Consider the following 14,621-nt stretch of genomic DNA (forward strand, 5'->3'; position numbering starts at 1 on the left):
GGTGGTAAGGAAACTCTTTGAATAGCACAATAGAAGGCGGTGATTTTGACCTCAAGTTTTTCACAAAATATAGCTGAAGCTAAAAACGTTTTAGAAACGCATAATATACTGACAGTGTTTCTAAAGACGTTTTACAATGACGTCGAATCCTTAGACATTTTACATTTTTCGAGTGCAGCAATCCAGGTGCTTTTACCAAGCCCTCTCGTCGAGCTCTCCCTTTTCTTTTTCAATGGGTTAACAACATAAAAACAGGCTTACTCCTCGCTTAAGCTCAGCATCCCACTGGTTTTTACCTCGGCTTCAATGGACATTTGGGCAGAATATTTACCAGCCCCACTCCGCTCGGCTCACCTGAGTTCCTGGACACCTGAGTTTCTGTCTCTAGATTCTCCAGTAGATTAGCAATGCAACCGCCTACCCCTGTAACATTCTTTGCCGTTCGAAATTTATTTTCGACAAATTCTAGTTCCTTTGCCGTGTGCTCTCATTTGGTGTAATGGATAAAACTTGTCTAAAACTTATTGAATGCATTTTCCATTTCATGGATGGATATCCATCAATTTGTGATGGGTTTTTCTTCTGCTATCATAGCTTAGTTTTCCATTGCATGCGGTTGGCTCGGCCTCAATGCATCATTGGTCATAACAAAAAATCCAAACCCAGTCCACAGTCCTTCCAATCCCTCAACAATGGCCTGCTTTTGTCGAGCCCATTTTGCGAGTTTTCAGCCAAGATGAGTGCAGACAGTCGAATTGAATTATGCACACGTTCTATAGGCCTTTCAATTGTTTGTGGCCACACTGCAAATGTGCTGCATATTTTGCTGAACCAACTCGGAGGAATCTGAAATCATAATTGATCTGCTGCCAATTCGAGTTAGACCCTACGATTTTTCAGTTTTGGAAGCGGTTTTTGGTCACGAAGGCAGCTACAGTGCTAATTTTTGGCAGAGTTAATGGCCTTTAAAATCAAAGTTTTCGACATTGGAGCAGGCATATAATGAACCTGTAATATCTTAAATAATTATTAAACTTTATTTAACTCGTATTAGAACTCAAATCAATGACAATGTGAGAGTCTTATGAAACGAACTAGCTTCCCTTTCTAATGGTGCCATCTATTGATATCTGCAGAATAAATACTTTCTAGAACATATTAGTAGGAGAGCAACTTTCTTTGACCGCTTTGAGGTTTTAATTTGAGTTTCGACAAACTTAATCGAGATTCCAATCAAAGGTCGACCACTTCACTCACACACACACTCGGCCATTCTCGTGAGGTCCCAAAACTTTATGCATCATTTGCATGGCAAACTGCTTGACGCTTTAGAACTCCACCCCCGGGGGGTATTAATGGAAAACGATTCAGCTGAAAATTAAAGAAAGCTCGTACGAAATTCTTTAGAAGTTGGACTATCCTGCCGGAGAGGCCGAACCCATTTCGAGTTCCATTGATCATCCGAATGCTACGCATCGGCCCACATTTACTGCCAATTTGCTGTCGCCTTTGAGTTGCCTTTGTGTTATTTACTAAAAACTTAAAGGACTCAATAAAATTGCCCTGGGATGCACGCGCCGTTCCCGGATTCCCTAGCCCCATCTGCCATCTGGTTGATCCTATGCAAACAGGCAGATAAAAAGTTACCCACTGACTGACAAGACCAGAAGCAGGTCGTCTGGCACTGATTGTGCGTCCTGGATCTGGGTTTCCCAACTCGCCAGCTGCCCTGCTGCCATTTGCCCTGCGCGCCGAAAGGTCAGCATTTGTGTTTGCTTTGTAATTTGTTTATGCAAAATTGCCAGAGCAATTTCATAATGGGTCAAAAGAGAAATCAACTTTTGTCGAGAGTGCTTTAAAATGCATGACAACCACAGCCAGTAGCCGGGCCGGAAAATGCGCCTGATTGCTGCCAGGTTGTTGTCGTCGTCGGCTAAATGGACCGGATGTCACAAACTAAAGTTGTCAGTCGTTGTTTTCTTTTTTTTTTACCTTTACTGAAGGTATTTGAAGTTTGGTCAGGTCTTTGTGACGCATCAGAGGATATGGAATAGGTTTAAAAACGATTGGGCTCGCTTGGCATGCTTTTAAATGAAAACATATGCAGTATCGATGATTCTGAATATAGGCAACATTAATTTTACTAAAACTTGATGACTCTCTATAAAGCATATCTGCGTTTTTAATGGTCCGTCTAATCGGGTATGGTTGCCTACCATTCGCGTTGAAGAATGCGAATTCTTAAGCAGCTGCTATATAAGCTACATTGTTTTGCAAAGCATATTTAAGATTCGGTTTTCGAAATCTAGTTCTCTCACTAGCCAGCTTTTTTGCAATCACACACACTCACTGGACTGGTTGTGACCGCCATTTGTTGTTTAGACGCCGGACCGTCGGGTTGATTTGGCTTTTAGTTTGCTCTGTTCCCCCCGAGATTTTCCGTCATTGTGCCATAAAAAGAGTTTCCATTCGAGGCTCCGAGGTTTCCATGCGAGTCCCAAGTTTTGCATAGTTTAAGGCTTTTAGTTTTAGATATTTGGCACGACAACTTTCTGATGGCAAAAAGCTGAGGCGTCTTGTGCCGCTCGGTGTTAATATGATGAGCATTCTTTTGGCCCCCATTTCCACGTTGAGGTGATGGAAAATCGCATTCCCGTGGGATGTTTGCACGGAATCAATACAATATTGGGATCGACTCGGAAAAGTAATTGCAAATGTTTGCAAAATTGCTATTTGATGACGGAAGTGCAATGCATTTCCCGTCTGCGCAGTCTGCATTTTCCGCTTGCAGCTGTACGACCTGCGTCTGTGTGGAAATCGAGTCGGGTGCCTTTCACCTTTAAAGGACAGGTGTGGGTGGAAATGTGAAAAGTGTGTGAGGGGAGCAACAGTTGGCCTTGGATAAAGTGCCACTTGGTTTTAACACACACTTAGCCGATTAGCCGATAATTTTAAAAATTCGTCATTGCAACTAATCATATACATACATATATTAAGTTTTCGATAAACTAATCGAGAAATGAATAAAAACATATTTTCATATTTTAATATATTGAATAAAGAGTAAGAGAGTAGTAATCTTTCTAACTTTTATTATGTGACTTAAATTTGTACCATTTAAATTTTAGCAATACAAGTACGAAAATAATAATAACAAATAAATATCAAATTTTCCTTCTTGAAGTGAAAAGCTCTTTGCTTATTTGCCTTGCTTTCTGTCCTGTAAAGGTGTTCCCATGCAAATAAAATGAATTTGAATTGTCATAATTACGCGGAATATTTGCGCATTTCCTTTATCATTTAAAGAGGCAAGCGGAGCTGCAGTAAAAGTGGACGCACATATGCGAGATGTGCGAATATGTTAAAGCGCATATTTATTTACCTGAATGGATGACCAGCGATTACAAGAATCCCAGTTGGAGGGCCAACCCAACCGAACCGATGCATTTGCGCTGCAGCTGCAAGTGCAACATTTCACTGTCACTTATGCATGTCCGCTTGTCATTTAAGCACAGCTTGACTCAGGACTATATATGCAAGTACTCGAATGTGAGTGTAAATGTGAATGTGAATGATCGGCGAAGGGATATATGTTGTTTTATTAACGACTGGCAGCAGTCTGAAGGCTGAAGTCCCTGCCGGTCTGCTGATGGGTCCAGTGAATTAAATTGTAAAGATTTCTCTTGCACTCAATGGCCTCCCTTTTGATTTTTTGATGTGACTCAGGCCTGCCCCCATTCGGTGCGCCGATTTAAATTAATTCCCCGGCAGATTATCGCCATTACACCGACTTAATATACACAGCAAGTTAACGATGTGCCAAGGCAATGCCATAAGTTTCGAGTCACTCTGAAATCCCTTGAATGCAATAGATACGCGTGTGGCATTTCTTAAATATTGATGAGCAATTAACTCATTAATGGTCACATGCATTCCTTTCCAAGCCACTATAATTTCAAATGATTATCTCTATTTCACTAATTAATAGGTTTCTCAGGTTACATGAGGGTTTTGCTAGTAATAGCAATTTATTGCCATTATATATTTTATTATATATTATATTTTCCCCATACCGAGCTGTAAATGAAAATTAAATGTAACTGAAATATTCAACAAGTGCTAAACTTTATGGGTTTTTTAAGGAATCCAGCTGCTCGGACTTATCTTGCTCCCGTCGGTCTGGGCGAATAAATCTCACGGATTCCCCTCCGCCATTTAGCAGATACGTCGATTCGCCGGGAAAGCATTCATTAAACTGACAAATCCGGGAGAAACAAAGCGCGAAACTTGGCTGGCAGTGCGTAATTGACTTGCTGCTGTGCCCCAGAAGCCCGATCCAACGGGGAATGCCTGATGGGAGTGCTAAAAGTTACGTCCTTGTCATAGTTCTATTTGTGGCCCCCTCTAAGTCGAAAGAGTCCTTCAACTTGTGGCCGCGTTGCGTTTCCTGGACTTTTAATACTCTTGGTGAGGCATTTGGAAAACTTATTCAAACTGCAAAGATATTTGAAATATGGCAATAAGATAATAAGTCCCTGGTAAAAAAATAAAATAAAAATGTATGTGCATATGCATATTTCTAAACACTATTTATTTTAATGGCACACCTTCACACCAGCACATTTTCATTTCATAATAAATCCATAACTGTCACGCCACGCTTTTGATAAATTGTAATTTTTTGTTTTAAATTTCTACCGATAGTAAAGAAATTTTTGAAATTTCTCGTTTCCACATCTGCTAGCTGAGTAAAGGGTATCTGATAGTCGGGGAACTCGACTATAGCTTTCTTTCTTGTTTTTTATCTATTTTTTCGGCGCTTACTTACGATAACTTTATGACTCTTATCGCTACAAATGTGCTTGTATCTGGGCACTCTCTGCGTATCTATGTATCTGTATCTTTATTTTGCCAGCAAGTACATTCCGAGCTCGCCACATAAAAGTAAAGTGTAGCCAAGTTGATGCCATCGGGGGCAGGAAAGTGGGTGGCTGGATGGGAATGGTGGTGGTGAAGTTTCGGGGGGCAGAAGCAGGAGCAGGAGCAGGAAACCAGCTTACTTCTAAGTAACTTATGCCATAATTTTACCCGATCCCACAGCCCGACGAAACCGAAAAACACTGGCCACACTGCCGGCGCATCGTAATCGCAAAAAGGAGTCGTCTGGCAAATATTATTTTTTATATTTATTCGACTTTTTTCGCCCTTGCTGCTTAATGTTTATTATGAATGTTACTCGTGAGCGTATTTAGTTAATTTTATTTCACACAAGAGAAGTCAGAAAAAGGCGACCCCCGGAATGTTGGCTCATCTTTTTTCTTTACTTTTCCCTTTTACGGACTCTAGTAGAGTTTTGGCTGAAAATTAAGTTAACGCCATCAGTTGGGTCTATGAATGTGTTTCTGCGGCAGGGCAAATTAGAAGCCAAACATGTCGAAAAGGCAGCCGCTTATCTGCGTTAAGTAGATGAGAAAAGTTTGTGGCTCGGCGCGTTGATAAGTTGAGTTACCAGTGCACATACATCTTTCATGAGAGTTCCGGCGAAATAGGGCCGTGAACTCATATTCCACCCCTCCACGAAAATTCCTGTAACCCCTCGATATAACACCCACTCCCAGGAACGTCTTCAAATCGGAAGATAGACACACATTACCTCAGGCGAACCGGCATATGCATTAATTTGTTTATACTCGCTGAGCTTTGGCTTTGCTAACAAGACGAACTTCTACTCATTGTTCAAGCAGCTTCCTGACTCCCCCTAGTACACTGAAAACACAGATATATCTTGTTGAGAACAACTTTAGATTCAATAGAGTCTTCAAATAAAAAGCACCCCCAGTTAACATTTGAAAATAAGTGTTTGAAATAAATAACAGGAATGGCCAGCAATTTAAATTATGAATTAAACTGGTAAAATGATTGAGCTTTTTTATTCATATTCATCTTAGACTGCAATGTGGTTGCTTAAAATTAAAATGATTCATATTCTTAAAATTGTTCGTGAGAAATTTAAAATATTTTTCCGATGCTTTCCGGAATTAAAAACGGTTAGGCAACGTTTTCTAGCAGTCACATAATTCCCACTGAAGTTATGTTTGCTATTACACTGTTTTTCGAGTGTATGCCCTTTTTTTGATGGCTTAGTAGACCAGTGTCAACGGCATTGGCTGTGGAGCTTGGAAGGCAGGAGTAGCCATGGAGAGTGTCATTAAATTGGCGACACTGTTGCCCAATCTCCGCTGCTTAAATGCAAACTGCTCAACTTTGTTGCACTCGCAGTGCACTGCAATGACCTTTGGTCGAGGTGTGTCCCCGGAATTGTGGGCGTGGCTCCGGGGCAAACACGTTGCCAGCAACTTAATTAGATCTCAGTTTATACCAACGCGGCACTTTATGGCAAAGGTTTAAGGTGACCATTAGTTCGAACGACATTCCAAGCCCTCGAGAATGATAGGGACTGCGTTGGACTTTCTAAGTGGTGCGTTTAATGCTTTGAAAATATACTCAGAGTACAATGTTATGCAATTATAGGTGGTGAAAAGGGCTACAAATTAGGGAGTTTTGTTCTTCTGCAGGTAGAAAAAGCGATTGCCAGGCCCTGGCAGAAAGACAGACTCTCGAAACTGGCCCAGATCGAACTTGTTGGGCTCGTAGACAAAGGATTGCGGCTGTGCAGTTGGAGAGAGGTGCGAATCCTTCGAAGTGTGCGATTCCCTCACTTCAGACACTGCCGGCTGGTTCCAGCGAGCCAGCATTGCCCAGAAGTCGCCCTCCTCCTCCACCTCCTTCTTCTCATCGATCACCTCCGGAATGGATTCCTTGCTGGAGCTTGAGAACTTGGGGCGTACCTCCAGACACTCCTTCCGCCGCGCAAAATCCTGCTCGATTCGTTGGACAATCGGTTGGCGGCGATCCTGGACCACCTTACACAGATTCTCGCCGTGGTGGAGGTTTTCATTTATGTAGTTATTTCGCCGCACTATCATGTCTACTTCGAACTCCTGGTCGATGCTCAGTTCACATTCCCGGAAGTCGGCGTATAGAACCTTCGGGTAGGAATGTAAGTTCAATACTTTGTTTAACGCCCACAAGCCGCCAAAAAACTGTCAGTGTTGAAATTTCTCCTTCGCACTTCCACTAGCGGAGTAACGGGTTTTAGATAGTCGGGCAACTCGACTATAGCGTTCTCTCTTGTTTATGTTTATACTTACCCGAGTGTTCTTTTCCAGGGATCTCAGTATTTGATTCCCTTGTGAGTTGCCTATGTTAATGGCGGCCATTTCTAGGCTCATCAGAGGAGTGTGACTGCGCAGGAGGATCCCTATATCCCTGGCAAATGAGCCCTGGGTGGTGTTGATCCCGGAGATGTTGAGGGCCCACACATGGGGGGTTCCGATAAGGCACGTGATGAGCGAGTGCAGGGCCAATTCATTAAGCGGATTGTGAGCCAGGCCCAGATACTCCAAAACCCCTACCTGCGATTGGCTCAAGGCCTCGCCCAGCACAATTGCAGAATTGGCGCCCAGTTTATTGTGTTCCAGCTGGATAATGCGGTACATCATTGGGCGCTTTAGCAAATAGGACAGACCCTCGCTGCACTCATCCGTCATTTGGTCAAAGCCAAAGTCCACCTCTTCAAGGGAGTCTAAGCTCTGCAGAGCGCGGGCCAAGATACGAAACTTCTTCATACTCAAGCGACTGTTCCGAAGCCTAAAGGTCTTTAGATTCTGTAAATTTCTCAGCCCTCTGCTAAGACGAACCATATCACCGTCTGAGAACTTCATATAACGGCTGTAAGGTAGAATAAACATTATAATCACTTCGTAACTTTAAGCTCATTGCTCGTAGACAATGCATCAATAGACTCTAGGTGCTTATTGCCTAGAATTCTACTTCACGTGTGCGCTCACTTTGATATTTCTCTGATTCCATGTATTCCAAAGAAAACATTTTGTACACATTGTATTCGATGTAGTTTCTTGAGATTACTTTTTAATGTGAGAGCTTACCTGTGATAGTCTTTTACATTAGGTGGTCCCAAAAACTCCAGCGTTAAAGATACCATATTTTTAAAATAGCGCACAAATCCGAGATCGATGTGATGGCAGTGGGCATCCGGATAGTTATAACGCTTGACCCGCTCCAGCATCAGCTGCTTGTTGCGCTGGTCGGGTTTGGTGTCCTCATCATCAACTTCTTCTGGATCAACGTTTATACTGAACACGTCTCGAATGGGCGGCTCCTTCTTCTTTTTCTTCTTTTTCTTGGCCAAGGGATCCGGGTTCTTTATAGCGTCCAGATTCTCCTGGCGACTTTTCTTGCGCTCCTTGCGGTCCTCCCGTTTCCTGGCAATGGCATCCCTAGCGTGCTGGCGGTTGGCATTGCGTTGACGTCGCGCATTCCGGCGAATTGTGTCCTCGTCCTCGGTTTCGGCGCGCCAGAAAGTAATAGCAGCCTCGCTGCTGGAACTACTGGACTTCTGCTCCTCCTCGCCCTCGTCGTCTATATCCGTATCCGGCTCATCACTAGATATCTCCTCCTCGTCAGATGACTCCGAGGATATATCCTCATCAGGCTCGCTCTCTAAATGCTTGCTAAAAGCATAGTCGGGTAGAGCCTGCAACTTGCGGATGTGCATGGAGTTGACATACTCCCAAACAATTTCAGCCAACTGAGCAAGCCTTCTCTGCGGCTTCACGTTCACTGGACACGACTCGACCTGCTCCACAAACTTCCGGCTTACGGCCTCCGACTTCCAGTCGAACTCGTTCCAGCGCTTTAGGTGCAACGTTTTGTCCAAAGTCTTGCTTAGTACGACGCGTCGCCAAAAGCGCTGGTCCTCGATCAAATAGCAATCCCTTCGGCAGTATAAAGCTGATTAGGATTTGTTACCATTGCAAATTACTATATGTATAACGTTAGTTGCGCCCTCTGGCGGTTTTCGTTTCCTATTCTTGTACAATCATTGTGTAAGGCGAACCTAACTTGAGCAACTACTTGTATACCTCCTATTACCTACCTCAAAGATAGCTCCACATCTAGGGCGTCGTAAAATATTCTCATAAGCTGCGGATTCGCCTGCAAAGTTGGAGATATGCCCCGAATGCCTAGTTTGGCCAGACTCTTGACGCACAGATTAACCAAAGTGTCCAAGTTTCCCTCTATAAAAGCCTCCGCAAAAATCTCGCGATTCCGTTCGCTGTATAGGTTCAAAGTCTGATGAGAAGGCTTAAACAGCTCATATGTGGCCAGCAGGAGGGGATCGGTGGGAGTCCGGAATTTATGAGCATAGTGCGGTTGCACAACCTCCTCATCTTCTTCAAAGTCCATATGGAGCTATTTTTGAGTAGCTCCTTTGTTAGGTTTGTTTGTTGGACGGAAGTCTTTTTTTGAAGTTTGTTTCTCAAAGTGATCGATAAGTTCCAATTAAGCAACTATTTACATTTTTAATGTAGAGCAAGAGAGAATGCTATAGTCGAATGCCCGACTATCAGAAATTGGAAAAAAAATAAATAAAAAAATGAAAAAAAAATTACAATTTGGGACTGTTAGATTTGGTCTGTTCGAATTCTTGCAAATCGATAGAAATTGACAAGAATAATAAAAAAATGTAAAAATATAAAAATAATTTCAAAAGTGTTGGCGTAAGCCCACGATCCTGCGATTGCAGCGTTCAGACGGACATGGCCAGTTCGACTCGGCTTCTTGATCCTGATGAAGAATATATATATATATATGTATACTTATATGATCAGAAACGCTTCCTTCTGCCTGTAACATACTTTTTAACAAATCTAGTATACCCTTCTACTCTACGAGTAACGGGTATAGGAAGTGCCTTACTCTTCATACTCTAAGAACAATATTTTACATTTCACTTAACTCCCACACTTCCTCTTTAAAAACTGTTCGGTTTTCATTTAGGACACTCTAATTCCCGACCTGTGTGCTTAAGAAATGTTTACAATGGCTAATTTAAGAAAACTCGCCTGGGATATTTTCCACTTAAGGCGCTCTTTAAGCGTTTGCTAATATTTGCTGCTAATGTCTCACAAGCACTTGCCAAGCACTCGAAGCAAATTTAAATTAAGCTAACCTAATTGAGAAGCGGAGAGCAGTTTCTTTTTGTGGCCAGCCCCGCTCCGACCGCCCCGTTCCGTTTGGGCCAATATTCTGCGCTTTGTTTTGATGGCGGAGCTGCCATGAGCTTCACCTTGCCGGCTATTTTTCTACCTAATGAAATAAAAATAGATGTTGTTAGAGCTGCTCGCTGAGTGTGCCCGTGTTGTCCGGGTGCCTTTGTGCCTGGATCGGAGATGGCGCCCAGCTTGACAGTGGTTTCCATAGTGCATGCAGTTGCTCTTGCCGTTGCAAGCAAAGACGCTGCACTTAAGGAAAACAAACGACTTTGTATCAATTGTTTTATTGGCTAGGGAAAAAGAAATATTTATACAGAATAGGAGTACATTTATCAATTTTTGACTTTTTTCCAACCTAAAACAATCCTAATTACGAACTGTTGATAAGTTATAATATTCTCCCGGAAGATCTACTTATCTTTCTTCCTACCTATGTGGGCAATATTCTCGTATGTCTTATGGTGGGGTCTGTGGTCTGATTTCGACTTCATTCAAATAATCGGATCATATAATTAAATATAAATTAGTTTTGAAGTTGTAAGGAAATCATTTGGCACGGTGTGCACCTATAGCATTCCTGCCTTTGTGAATATGTTCAACTTTGAGTATCTCTTCAGAGCAAGTGGAGCCCCAGGTCCCCAGCTCCCAGTATAAATTAAGTGCATGGCAGGACGAAATTCGCCATCCATCCCACCACTACGCAGCACACAACCACCCACATCGTTCGTCCTTTTCTGTGAACGACAACTGCATTGCTAAGTGGAAGTTCGACCATGACTTTTGCTTTCGCTTCGTCAATCACCTTTTTATCTGGAAGGACATTACCAAGCCAGCTCAACTCGGATTCGGTCTTACCAACTTGTCCTTCCTCTCATGTCCTTTTGGAACGTAAGTGTGGGTGTGTGTGTGCCAAAATTTATTACAACCTTTGGGAATTCTTTTAAGTAGTTACTCGATTCAAAATAATTTTCCATTTATCACTGTGATAACAAAACAGTTTCGCCCCAGCCGCAATCCAGCGCGAAAATGGCAAAATAACCTCCGAAGCAGTGGACATTATGAGTGGGTCGGTGTTAGGAATAGACTGCCAGTAGGTGGATAGGGTATGAATGGTGGTGCGGGTACACGGGCGTGACTATGGCTTGGCCAAAATAAAGTGCTCTTCGCAAATCTCGCTACCGTTGTAGTCGTCCTGGGAGTTAAGCTGAAGACTGGCTGCGGTCGTTAGGGAGTCCACCTTGTCGGACTGGCTCTAATGATAAATGCCGGGCAGCAGGTGATTTAAAATAATTTCGGCCAGCGCGCGAAAAGAATTTGTTGCTGCCGCTGTTGCTTTCAAATTTTTTAAATTTACGAGCTGCCGTTCGTCTCACTGCAAAGTTCTGACGTTCCCCTAAGGCAAAAAGGCCAAAAAGTTGGCGCGATTACTTAACAGACATGTTTGCAATACTGGCATCAGGGTCGATCTAAGCTTCACAAATAGAAAAAAGGTAACTTTCAGTCGCGACACGATGGTGTTTCCCTTCTCTGCTTTCTCGGATGCTGTAGAAGAGTTTTCCCGAATCTTTGCTTTTGCATTTGACGCTTACCTGGCCGGCTCCCTTTTCTAAGCATTTTTGGCTTGTTGATTTACAAAGCCCACGTCAGAGGCAGAAGTACTTGGGTAGGATATGGGGCTCCACTCGCAGGTGAGTGTGCAGGTAGAACTCGGGCAGACGCCATGCATCTTTCATGGCTGCGGCTCGAAGCCCTCATTTGTATTCGAGCCAACTTTGATGAACTAGTCCGGCATTGCGGTGTGCACTTAGGAAAACCTAAGTTACCCCTTTTTCCTATTTTAATACAGCACTTTAATGTATCGAACTTGTAAGATATCTCTACATCTTTTCTAGCGAAAGTGCCTCAATTCACTTTTTCTCAAATCAGTTGGATGCATTTATATACATATGTGGATACAATATCCATTACTTTAAATATGCGGAATAAGGAATACTTTACTGTCAATAATTCTTTTAAACCTTTAATATCTAAAATAAACGACGAAAACGCATTTTTGAAGAATTACAGTAACGAGAAAGCAGTAGTTAAGTAACATATTCAGTGTTCTAAGTTAAACTTTTAAGCAAAAGCGAAACGCTACTGCGAAAATTATGTACTCGGCCCATTGGGAAGCGCGTGTTGGATCATTAAGCACACAGGATCTGCTGATCCGGGATCCTAAGGTGCAGATAGCATCTGGACAGACCAGAGGGCAGCCGGTGCATTTGCATAATTCACAAAGTTTCCAGGCATATTCGTTGTTTTTGGCAGTGTTTACTATTTTTCCGAGACTTCCCACTTCCCTTTTATTAAGTAATCATTTTAGGGCACATGTTTTTCATGCTCGAGTTCTAGGAATTGTGCGTTTTCCTCTGACCTGCACCTCAAATATTTGATAAGGCTTAGAAGGCTTCTCTACCAAGTGCTGATATAGGTTTATAACTGCATTGAGTCGAGTGCTCGATAAATAGCTCTCGAGTCGTAGATGTAAGCGATGCTTTGTTTACGCAGCTCCTTGTCTGCCGAGACCCTTCATTTCGGCTATATTTTGCCGTGTTTAACATGCTTTCTATGCAGATTGTTATGGGTTTCCCGCACTGTGGGGAAACAGAGACCCTTTGCAACTCGACATAAAATCTAACGACATCGGAGCCGTTCGATACTGGCTGTCGGCAACATTTACATACTTTTGGAGGGAATTAAAATTCAGCCAAAAACAAAAGAACAAACGAAAAGAATCCATGGAAAATGGCCAAAGTTTAGCATAAAGTTTTGCCGCTTTACATGCAAAACTTGCAATTGGCAGTGGCCGAGGCAAACATGTTTGCCATCCCGGGACTGGAACTGCTGCTGCAACAAAGTTTCCGTAAGCCGATAGGGTTCTTTGCTTTAACGACTTAGTTTGCGGTCGGTCGAGGCTTTTGCCGCTTCAACTGCGAAGTCGGCGAAGTTCCACCGATTCACGCTTGTCACTCCAAACCCGATCGAACTTAAAATGCGCCAAGTGGACAATTGAAAGGTGAGTCCTGTTGGAGAAATATCAATATTTTGAGGAGCTAACGAATAATTTCGTAGCATTTAAGGGATGAGGATATGTAAAGTTCCTCAACGTTATATTCATTCAGGTTATAGCGAACTGGCAATATAAATTAAAATGGTGACTTTTATTTGTAGATGTAACCGCAGAAATTTTAAATGCTATTCTTATGGACCTGGTTGGAATGCCCTTTGATATAACGCCCGAGCACTTTCCTCACCTGGCTAATAAGCGAACATGTTCCGCTTTGGGGTTTTAAGGAAGTGCAATGTTGTAGCTAATTTCAAGCGCTGCACACACACCGCACTTCTAGAGAGAGGTACATGTGTACCTGCAAACAGAGTCACATGTGGTGATCTTTTTTATCATCAAACCAACATAATCTCCTTAGCCGCAACGCATTTGAAACGTCATGCTCATGCTCGTTGTCCCCATTGCTGTTTTGTTCGGGACTCCACTGATGAGGGTCGCAGAATACCAGCTGACGCACACCGAGAAGGCGGACGAGGACGAGAATACAGAAGGCTCTGGGGGCACAGTTGCGGTCAGAATTTTAGGTGGGAAAATACTATTATTCTATATCTACCCTTCCTCTACCCTCCATTCCTCTCGTTGGGAAATTATTTTTGATAGTTTTGATAGCCAAATTCGATTAAGTGCAACGAAATCATATTTCAAAGTCGCCTAACAGTTGTGGAAAGTCTAAGTTTCGAATGATTTGATAAAGGATCAGTTATAAGATTAAAGGTGAGGTTAAACATTGAATACATTCAGACAATTTAAATAAATTTTAAATAATATTTTCAGCCTCGGTTGTTGGTTCGATTCCATTTGTGAGAGTGCGAGAGTGTGTGTTTGAGGGAAATTGTGCTAGCGTAGTTGGGGCTTTCAATTAAAATTTCAACGTGCACGTAACAACTTTTATTGAAATTACGATTGCAGGCAGGTGCGCACACAGTCGTAGAAATGGCGAGGGAAAGGTGGGAAAAGGTGGTAGAGCGAGAGCATACGCACACACCCAAGCCCACACTCCTACACACGCTGCAGCGTCCAGTGGCAACGCATACTTTATGGCATACTTTTGAGCACACTGCAGATGACACAGGCATGCCATACGCGCTGGCATTTGTAAAACACGGCTCTAATGAAGCCCGAATCCCGTTGGCACAATCGGTCTGGTATTCAAAAGACGAAAGCGCAACAAGCTCTCGGGAAAATGAAGTGAGAGCACATGCACCGTATATTTTAATATCGTACTTTTTTTTTTTAAGAATATTAAAGGTAATTTTAGGTAATGTATATCGAGGTCGCATGAGCAGAATTTTGAACTCGGAAGCATTATCAGCGACCATTAATTATGCGGATATTTGATTAATGTGGTCGCACAGGACAACACATTGGGTAGT

The 14,621-nt window shown here is 42.7% G+C and overlaps 1 protein-coding gene across 1 annotated transcript; it reads right to left on the reverse strand.

The window, feature by feature from the left end:
* Positions 1 to 6,462: 6,462 nt before the first annotated feature.
* On the reverse strand, positions 6,463 to 9,407 carry LOC122620745. Its single transcript, XM_043798350.1, has 4 exons — positions 9,020 to 9,407; positions 8,010 to 8,858; positions 7,212 to 7,791; positions 6,463 to 7,046 (listed from the first exon to the last, which is right to left on the reverse strand). Exons 1-4 carry the CDS (start codon positions 9,328 to 9,330, stop codon positions 6,552 to 6,554), a joined length of 2,235 nt encoding a protein of 744 aa, XP_043654285.1. The 5' UTR covers positions 9,331 to 9,407; the 3' UTR covers positions 6,463 to 6,551.
* Positions 9,408 to 14,621: the final 5,214 nt, after the last annotated feature.

The sequence above is a fragment of the Drosophila teissieri genome, chromosome 3R (genome assembly GCF_016746235.2).
Source record: "Drosophila teissieri strain GT53w chromosome 3R, Prin_Dtei_1.1, whole genome shotgun sequence".
Classification (NCBI taxonomy): domain Eukaryota; kingdom Metazoa; phylum Arthropoda; class Insecta; order Diptera; family Drosophilidae; genus Drosophila; species Drosophila teissieri.